The following is an 8,700-nucleotide window of genomic DNA, read 5'->3' as shown; positions in this document are numbered from 1 at the left end:
AATCTTTAATTCTGCATACAATTAAAATACAAATTTTAAAAGCAGAATTTTGAATAAAGATAGAAACCTTTCTTCACCCTAAAGGATAGAAGTCGATAGGGTTTCTTTTTGTACATTCTCTTTTTTATTGAATTTAATGATATACATAGCTATTTATACTCAAGGACAAGCTAAAGCCCTAGAATGAAAAAAGAAATAGGAAAGAGGGAGAAACATTTGAGGCCCAATACAAAAATGAGAGAAGATAAATTGAATATTTGCACCAGATGGCCCTGAATATATAATATATATAATATATATATATATATATATATATATATGTTCGATACATCTTTTGTTACTGGTGGAACGATAAAAGGGAGATACCAGAGTTCATTAGCAAGTGCTTAGTGTGTCAGCCAGTGACCCGCAGACTTGGCTTGTTGCAACCCTTGAACGTACCAGAATGGGAGTAGGAGAATGTGTGTGTGGACTTTATCATGGATTGTCATGAACAATAAAGGTCTCCATAATTAGGATGGTAGACACTTCTATCCGTGTCTATAACTTCTATGTTCTAAAATTTTGTCATATTTTGTAAATATTTTTGAATTTATTTTTTATATTTAAAAAACATCAATTAAATATTATAATTATATATATATTGGAAATAAGGGATGAAATTAAAAAAAAAAAAAAAAAAAAAAAAAAAAAAAAAAAAAAAGGAAAATTCTTTTCCTCTTCGTCGAACGGACGCGAAGAAAAAGAAAAAAAGGAACGAAAACGCTCGTTCCCATTCTCCCGCCGTCCGCTCCCTTCACCCGTCGCACAGCCGCCGTCGACGTCGGACCCCGCCGCTCCTCCATCGAAGCCTCCGACCAGCGCCGTCTTCCAGCCTAGCCGGATCTCCAGCTGCTCACCGCCACGATCGCAGCCGCCGCTCACCGCTGCTCCTACTCCAGCCGGCTCAAGCCGCCCGCGCGTCGTCCAGCAATACCGACGAGTTGAACCACCATTGCTGGTAGATTTCGCCAAATTTTTTGTTAGATTCTGGGTAAGCAATTTTATGTGAGTTTGGAGCTGCTTTGGTTTATTAATTTTTTTTTTGTTGAAACTCTCTATGTTTGGAGGTTTAGGTTCAAGATTTGAGGGGATTTTGAGGTGGCCCATCAAGTTTAAGACCATTGTTAGATTTTGGTAAATTTTTGGTGAGTTTCTTGTGAACCTTTGGTTACTCATTCAATTTTAGTTGGATTTTAGCTTTACCCATAGATTTTGGATCTTAGTAACGGCCTAGTTTGAGTCCTAGGTGCTGAGAATTTATTGCTTGTTGTATGTTATCTTTCCTTTTTCTCGTGTTAATACTAATACATATATATTTCTTTGTAAATGTTGTTTTCAGGAGAGTTATTTGATGGCTTGGCTCTTGGTTATTTCTGCCTTCGTTGTTATTTGGATTGCTTCATTATGCAAAATTTTTTCATCTTCTAGGAGTGCTTTCTTAAATGGTGATACTCATGGACTATTGTGTTCTACATTTTATCTCTTCTTTTACATTAAAATACTCTTATCTGTTGTCCTGTAACATTTAGATGTCACTCCTCAAAAGAGAAATATCTTGCTGGTCATTGCCCATCCAGATGATGAGTCTATGTAAGCACTTTAGATGTCTCCATTCTTCATTTTTCTTGCTGGGTTTATATCTTTCTCCAATGACAGGAAATTTTGTCATAAGTTCTATCTTATTGCCCATTGTTTATTAAAGAAAATCGGTTACTTTGTTTTCCTTGCTCAAAATTGAACTGTAACTACTTCCATTTATATTTGTTCAGATTAATAGACCAACTATTTAACTAGGACTTCAAAAAATTAATATGTGAACATTTGTTTAAAAACAAAATACTATCTACAAGCAGAAAGTTTTAGAGATTATTAAATTTTGTTATAATGTATTATATCATTGGAATTGGCCCCATTTTTCCTGTATCAATTCCTCCTTCCTTCTTTCCAATTTGATGTAACAATGTTGTTGATGTTCTCATTATGTATTATGTGTAATTAGTTCCTGGATTAAAAGTTTCTGCAGTTCAGCCGTCAATTTTGGGCTTGATATAAAAAGTTGCCTGTCATAAATTCTGTCTTCTTTGCACGCTTGGATTTTTTATTCAATATTTAGTTTACTTTTTATTTATGACTCCTGATGCTATTGTGCTTTCTAAACACCTGCAGGTTTTTTTCTCCAACAATAAACTTCCTTACATCAAGGGGGCATAAGCTTCATATTTTATGCATGTCGATTGGTATTGCACTTCAAAAATTCACTAGCTGACCTTCTTTCTTTATTTACTCATGTAGCAAAATCTTAACTTGCATCATGCGAAATCCCAACTTCATACCTTTGGGATTGTTAAGAGGATTGCTTTCAAAACTTTTTTTTTATTTTGTTATCAGGATTATTTTCAAAAGTTTTGAGAGGGCGACTTATAAATGATAAAATGATTTGTACGTTTAAGATCACTATCCATAAACACATGATTTTTTTTTTTGTAGAAAGATCAACTCTGGTTGCTTTAGAAGAACAAGTCATCCATAACCATAACAACAGACTTCTAAAAACCAGGGAGAGAATTTTGACAACCAATTATTCAAACATATTTTTCTTGGAATAGCTTCCAGACAACCACTTATTTTTTATTTTTATGTTCTTCGTTTATTATGTAGGTAATGCAGATGGCATAGGAACCGTGAGAAGAGAAGAGCTATACAAAGCTTCCTTAGTTCTTAAGGTGTTTGAGCCTAAAATAAAATAAACTTTTTACATAATTTTCTAGTATCTTAAACATTTTCTTTCTTCTCAATGAAAGCAGGTATTTTTTACAAAAAGAAAAAATAAATTAAAAGAAAAGAAGAAAAATAAAATAAAATTAGCTTCTCTGATGTTAAGTTTGGCCTAGAATATTGAACCTATGAGGTTAAAAGTTGCCTGTCATAAATCCTCAATCCTCTTTGCACGCATGAATTTTTTATTCAATATTTTGTTACTTTTTTTTTTCCTTTTTAATTTTCATGTATCAAAGTCTGTTTTTGTTGTTATGAAATCTAGGTTCCCCTCGGTCAAGTGAAGATCTTGGACCATCCAGATTTGCAGGTGTGACTTCAAAATTGTCTGGCTGAATTTGATTATACTGTCACTACTTGACATATTATGGGAAGATTGTAATCCAATATAATAATGCCGTCAGGATGGTTTTGGCAAAGTGTGGGATCATAAACTGCTGGCAGAGATTATTGAACAGGAAATATCAAGCCATGAGATTGACTTGGTAATATATTGGATCTATTAAACTGGTTACTGGTACAATGTTGAAATCATATCTATGCTCACTTTTGGTTATGCATAACTTTTTTGGTTTCTATCTGACATGTCTGACGTTCTGTTCTTTCATTTTTTATGACTTTTACAGATTATTACTTTCGACAGCTATGGAGTTTCCGGTCACTGTAATCATCGTGATGTGCACAACGGGGTGCGGTAAGCTGGCTTATAAACTTATATTACTTTTATTCTTCTTACTGCCTCCTTCAGCATTTCTTGTTTTCTCAAAAATTATTTCCTGAGATGTAAATTGTCTCCATTGTAGCTGGGCTTTAAAGGAAGCAACATTTATTGCTGAAATCTTGGAATTTAAGTGTTTATGTTGCTCAAATAATTTATCTTTACCCATTTGTAAACAAAAGATAATGTCATGGGGCTCTGCTTGAGTACTATAATGAGGAATAATTCATTAAAGGTAATGACATATTTAAAAAATGAGTGAGTTGTAGACGTCTGCACTGGTTCTTTCTTTCTATTTGTTATTTATTATTAATTAAAAGAGAATTCTCACTATCAGTTCTATGGGTAGTATAATCAATGATGCATTGCTTCTCCATTCTAATAAAAAAAGAAAATTTACCTTTTTTCCAATGCTGTAAACAGAGGTTTCTTACACAATAAGGCTCCAGAAAATTTCGAGGCATGGGAACTAGTAAGTTTTCCTTTTTGACATATTTGATTCTCATTTAATCACATTTCTACGATGGTTAACTCATGACTTACGATCCCTCACTTGCAGAATTCCTGCACTTCATAAGTTGAGTTTCCTTTTCGATTGGTGAATGCTTTGAAGTTGAGGGTTCTGTAATATCTTTTAAGGATGTTTAAGTAATTCGTTCCTTTTCTGTGATGAGGCTACCAATGAGATGGGAGCCAAGTTATGGCTCAATGAATGATTAAAATTGATTAAATTCATAAATGACTTTAGGTTTGTTGATATGACATGTTAAGTGAATGTGAACTTCCAAGTTACCCTCTGTCCTGTTAAGATTTGTTCCAGAGTACAAAATTCAAAATCTCTCCTTTCCTGTGTCCAATTCTTTTTCTACTAGATTAAGAAGAAAGCCTCTCTATTTTCCGTTGACATCTCACACAAAAGTAAACCTAAACCTTTTCAGGTCAATCGTAGCCTAGCCACGTTTGCGTAATCAACTTCTGAGTTCCCTTTCCAGGAGTTTATGTGTAATTTTGCTTGATTATTCTCAGGTCAGTACCAACATACTGCGGAAGTATAGCGGACCATTTGATATCTGGTTATCTATTTTGTTTTCCGAAGAGCACACACGTGGAATAACTCATTGCTTGTTAAATGAATGCCCACGACAAAGCTTCCTTGCAATGGCACAGCACGCAAGCCAATGGGTTTGGTATGTTTGTTTTGTGAATTTTATTTGAGTCAGATTAGAGCATAAACTCTACTATCATAGTTGAGCGTTATTTGAGAGCTTCCCATGTTACACTTATTTCATTATCCCATTCCCATTCCATTCATAAGGAAATTTGGATTTGGTTCGCTGGACAACACAAAAACCTGTTGTTTTAATTGCCCTACTTTTTTATTTGGCAGGTTTCGGAAACTCTTTGTTACTTTTTCCAGTTATACCTTTGTCAACACACTCAAAAGAATTAACTAGTTGTGCGGTTATTATGCCATGCGACGTTACAACATTACAGATATCTACTTTGCGGGAAGTGTGGAATCAGAATTTCTTCATTTCATGTGAGGTTTAGATTGGAGTCTCTCCCTATTTCCCGATGCGTTCTAATGATTTGTGTTTTATTACAGTATTAATAATTCACCACACGTTCATTTTACTCATCTTTGGGTAGGACTTGGCTTTGTCTGTAACTTAACATGGAATTCAGCTGGTGAAACATTGTTGATTGGCATCAACTCGTTCGTTAGAAGTCGAGCTTGAGCCTAACTAAGACCAAATTGGGAATGTGGACTTGGTCATTCTATCTAGTTCAAAAATGTATTAGGTCATGGTTTTATACTAATTCTCTGCAAACCTGTAGGTCAAGATACTCGTGGTTATGTGAAATAATGTTGATGTTAAATATTTATTTGGATCGAAAAATTATATGAAATGTTCTCATACATTTAAATTTCTAGCACTCTCAAGGTCTGAGAATTAGGCTGCAACGTAAGTACGGACTAGTTCAAGAATAATGTAGTTTTTCAAAATAATGATAAAAATAGAGTATCGAAGAAATTTTTTTAAAAAATAGTGGTTGAAGAAATAGGTTTTAGAAATAAGGTTAAGGACCTAGTGACAAAAATAGGGTGGATTTGGTTGTGATAAAAATTGTGTACTCGTTAATCCACCAATGTGGTTGGCATGAGTCTAAAATCATGGATGGAGTTTTTTTTTTTTTTTTCCTCCAATTGTCTTTGTTACGTGGCCTCCATCTCTTTCTTTGGTGAAGGGATTGGAATATGAAAATAAAGGAAGAGAAAATGTGAAATATGGGATATGAAATTTGTAATTAATTGGGGAAAATGAAGGGTCAATTTTATGTAGAGGCAGACATTGAAATATGAAAACAAAGAGGCAATCGTTGGAGACATTGGAATATGAAAATTTTAATTAATTAAATGAGTAAAATGAAAGGGTCAATTTTGAGGAGAAGCAATGTTATTGAGGCGACTTCGGGCGCGCGCCTGAGGCGAGAGGCAAGGTGATCGGAGGCCTCTGCGCCTCCTGTGGTGCTAAGGCGTGCAGATCCAATGAGGCGCTTGCCTTGTTGCACTTGTGCACGCCTTGCAGCGCCTTGTGTCACGGTCATGCTTGTCTAGGGCGTGTTGTCCATAGCCGCATGGTCGCATGTCTGCCTCCACCTCTTTTTACTATGCTTTCATTCTATGTATTTTCTTTTGCAATGTAGTTTGTTTTCTATGTATTTTTCTTAGTGAGTGACCGCTCGCCTATTTCCATATGCAAGGGTGACAGATGTATTTTTGTTTAGAATGCACTATATGGAGATAAGACTAACCATTACTTCCCCACACCCACAGTGGTATGTTATAAAGCGGTTGTTGTTGCTTCTTGTTTTCTAGCCTACTACAATCTTTCTCTTCTCTATTCATACATTCAAATCGTTTGCGAAAACCTTTTTCTCCAAATCCATTTTCTAAAACTGTTTTCTCTAAAACGGGGGTGGAGGTTGCGAGAGGCACCCGGTGTACCATTGGCGTTTCGTATTTGAATTGGCTGATTTGTTTGTGAGAGGAAACAAGTGCTGCACAATCGCTAAGTGAAGCTTCTGAAAGTGCGATTATGGCGGTATCAGAGTTAGGTTGGCTTGCGAAGTTAGAAGCTGTGATCATGTCTGCTACAGAGTAGTTGGGCAAGTCTCATGTTGACCGATTGGTCGAGATAGAAGAGCAAATGGTCTATCTAATAGAAGTCCCTGATCAGGTTCGATTCCTAGAAACTCGATTATAAGAAGTCGCTGACATGGTCAATGAAATTGAAGCAGTGGTTGGCCGTTTAGACGGGATGCCTATCAGGGAATTGTTGACAAGGGTTGAGACCCTATAGGCAAAAGCTACGAAAAGTGGGCCTCTCGAGCATGATGATGGTTTGTCGGGCTCTGTTGCCTTTATAGAAGAGCGTGTCAAAGAACTAGACAACTCACAGAGAGCAATAATTCAGATGGTGACTGAATTGTCTGAGGACTTTTAAGCCACCATTGATATCATCCGAGCAGAGATTGCGGACATTAGTGTAAGAGTTAACTTCACCATGAGAGTGGTGGGAAATCAAGCCCCAGTCGGGGGTGCAGTCCAATTCAACAGGGTAAAAGTACCTGAGCCTAAGCCCTTCTGTGGGGCTCGCGACGCGAAAGCGCTAGAAAATTTTATTTTTGACATGGAACAGTACTTCAGAGCTACGAACACAGCGATTGAAGAGTCGAAGATTACCCTAGCGACGATATGCACCTAGCAGAGGTGCCAAGTTATGGTGGAGGTTCCCTTTTCATGACATTCAAGGAGGGTCAGTACCATCGACACGTGGGAGAGACTGAAACAAGAGTTGCATTCTCAATTCTTCCCAAAAAATATTGAGATTTTGGCAAGACATAAGCTATGGGAATTGAAACATACTGGTACTATTAGGGACTACGTGAATCAATTTGTCGGGTTGATGTTGGACATAAGAGATATGTTTGAAAAAAATAAAGTTTTATGTTTTGTCGAAGTCCTGAAACCGTAGGCAAAAAAAAAACTGTATGAATAGAGATTACAGGATCTCCCAGCCGCATACGCAGCGGCCGAACAGTTGTTTGACTTGATTGATGAATCTCAAGAGATGAGATAGCACTCGAGATCTCCTAATAGAGGGAGAAAGAGCAATGGTTCGAGGCCATCGAGAAATAGTGAGGGAGATAAAGACACTAGTGGGGATAGTAAATCACCTCAGCAGACGATTGGAAATACGTAGTAGGGGTAGAATCAGAAGAATTTTTATCGACCTTTATTCTGTTATATATGCAAAGGACAATACAAGGCGAGCGAACGTCTGGAACGAGTAGCCTTTAATGCTTAGGCCTCGTTAGCTTCGGACTAGAAAGACAAAGCTGTTTAGGTAGAGGACGGGAATATACAAGCAAAGGAAGATAGAACCCCACGAGTCCCCCTAAGATTTTTAGCTACCCTCCAGAAGGATGTAGGAGAAACAAAAGGATCCCAAAGAGGCAGACTGATGTATGTTGTTGCTTGGGTCGACCATAGATCGGCCAAAAGTACCATGGTCGACTCGAGGGTCACCCATAATTTTATGTCCGAAACAGAAGCTAAACGGCTGAATCTTCGTTGGGAAGGAGGCGCAAGTAAAATGAAAGTAATGAACTCTGCGGCCTTGTCGATTACAGGAATGGCAAAGAGAACAGTCGTAAAGTTGGGGGACTGGAGCGGCCCTATCGATTTCGTGATCGTCAAGATGGGTGACTTTGAGTGGTGTTGGGAATGGAGTTCTTGCTTGAGCACAAGGTAATACCGATAGCCTTCACCAAGTATTTAGTGATCACAGGGTCTATGCCCACCGTTGTGCATGCCGAGATCAAACAGCCAAATGGGATGATGATCTCGACCCTCCAGTTGGAGAAGGACTTTACTCACGAGTCAGTCGAAACCATGAAAGAGAAGGCCCCCCAAGACATTCTGTATGTCTTGGAACAGTGTCATGTTGTTGAGCTGGACATTTTACACAAGTCTCTGCCTCCAAAGAGGAGGAGAATGAGAGGAAAGAAGTCCAAACACCGAGAGTTCCTACAAGGGGACAGGGTTTGAGTAAATTTGTGCCTGGGATAGTTTCGAAGTCGAGGGCAAAGAGAACGTC

The 8,700-nt window shown here is 37.5% G+C and overlaps 1 protein-coding gene across 6 annotated transcripts; it reads left to right on the top strand.

The window, feature by feature from the left end:
• The first annotated feature begins 665 nt into the window (after positions 1-665).
• LOC120071635 (N-acetylglucosaminyl-phosphatidylinositol de-N-acetylase) lies at positions 666-5,439 on the top strand. Of its 6 annotated transcripts, XR_005480304.1 has the most exons (13): positions 666-1,033; positions 1,116-1,187; positions 1,382-1,487; positions 1,572-1,632; positions 2,209-2,279; positions 2,701-2,765; positions 3,083-3,127; positions 3,222-3,302; positions 3,444-3,511; positions 3,959-4,007; positions 4,562-4,722; positions 4,923-5,075; positions 5,186-5,439. XR_005480304.1 is itself a non-coding variant. In XM_039023994.1 (12 exons), the coding sequence occupies exons 3-12, from the start codon at positions 1,394-1,396 to the stop codon at positions 4,987-4,989; spliced, it is 762 nt and encodes a 253-aa protein (XP_038879922.1). In that variant the 5' UTR covers positions 666-1,000; positions 1,116-1,187; positions 1,382-1,393; the 3' UTR covers positions 4,990-5,436. The 6 variants fall into 6 exon arrangements, 5 of the variants coding, with proteins under 5 accessions (XP_038879922.1, XP_038879923.1, XP_038879921.1 ...); XM_039023994.1 differs by having other exon boundaries at positions 666-1,000; positions 4,923-5,436; XM_039023995.1 differs by having other exon boundaries at positions 666-1,000; positions 1,110-1,187; positions 4,923-5,436.
• The last annotated feature ends 3,261 nt before the right edge of the window (positions 5,440-8,700 follow it).

Source organism: Benincasa hispida, chromosome 2 (genome assembly GCF_009727055.1).
Source record: "Benincasa hispida cultivar B227 chromosome 2, ASM972705v1, whole genome shotgun sequence".
In the NCBI taxonomy this organism is placed as follows: domain Eukaryota; kingdom Viridiplantae; phylum Streptophyta; class Magnoliopsida; order Cucurbitales; family Cucurbitaceae; genus Benincasa; species Benincasa hispida.
Note: the sequence above shows the minus strand (reverse complement) of the source record. Positions and strands in the feature narration are given on the sequence as shown.

Bases quoted from the DNA above. Each gene is read 5' to 3' on its own strand.
- LOC120071635 (XM_039023994.1), top strand. From the start codon at position 1,394: ATGGCTTGGCTCTTGGTTATTTCTGCCTTCGTTGTTATTTGGATTGCT. The intron at 1,488-1,571 runs GTGATACTCATG...TGTAACATTTAG, and splicing joins TAGGAGTGCTTTCTTAAATG to ATGTCACTCCTCAAAAGAGA. The intron at 2,766-3,082 runs GTGTTTGAGCCT...TATGAAATCTAG, and splicing joins AAGCTTCCTTAGTTCTTAAG to GTTCCCCTCGGTCAAGTGAA.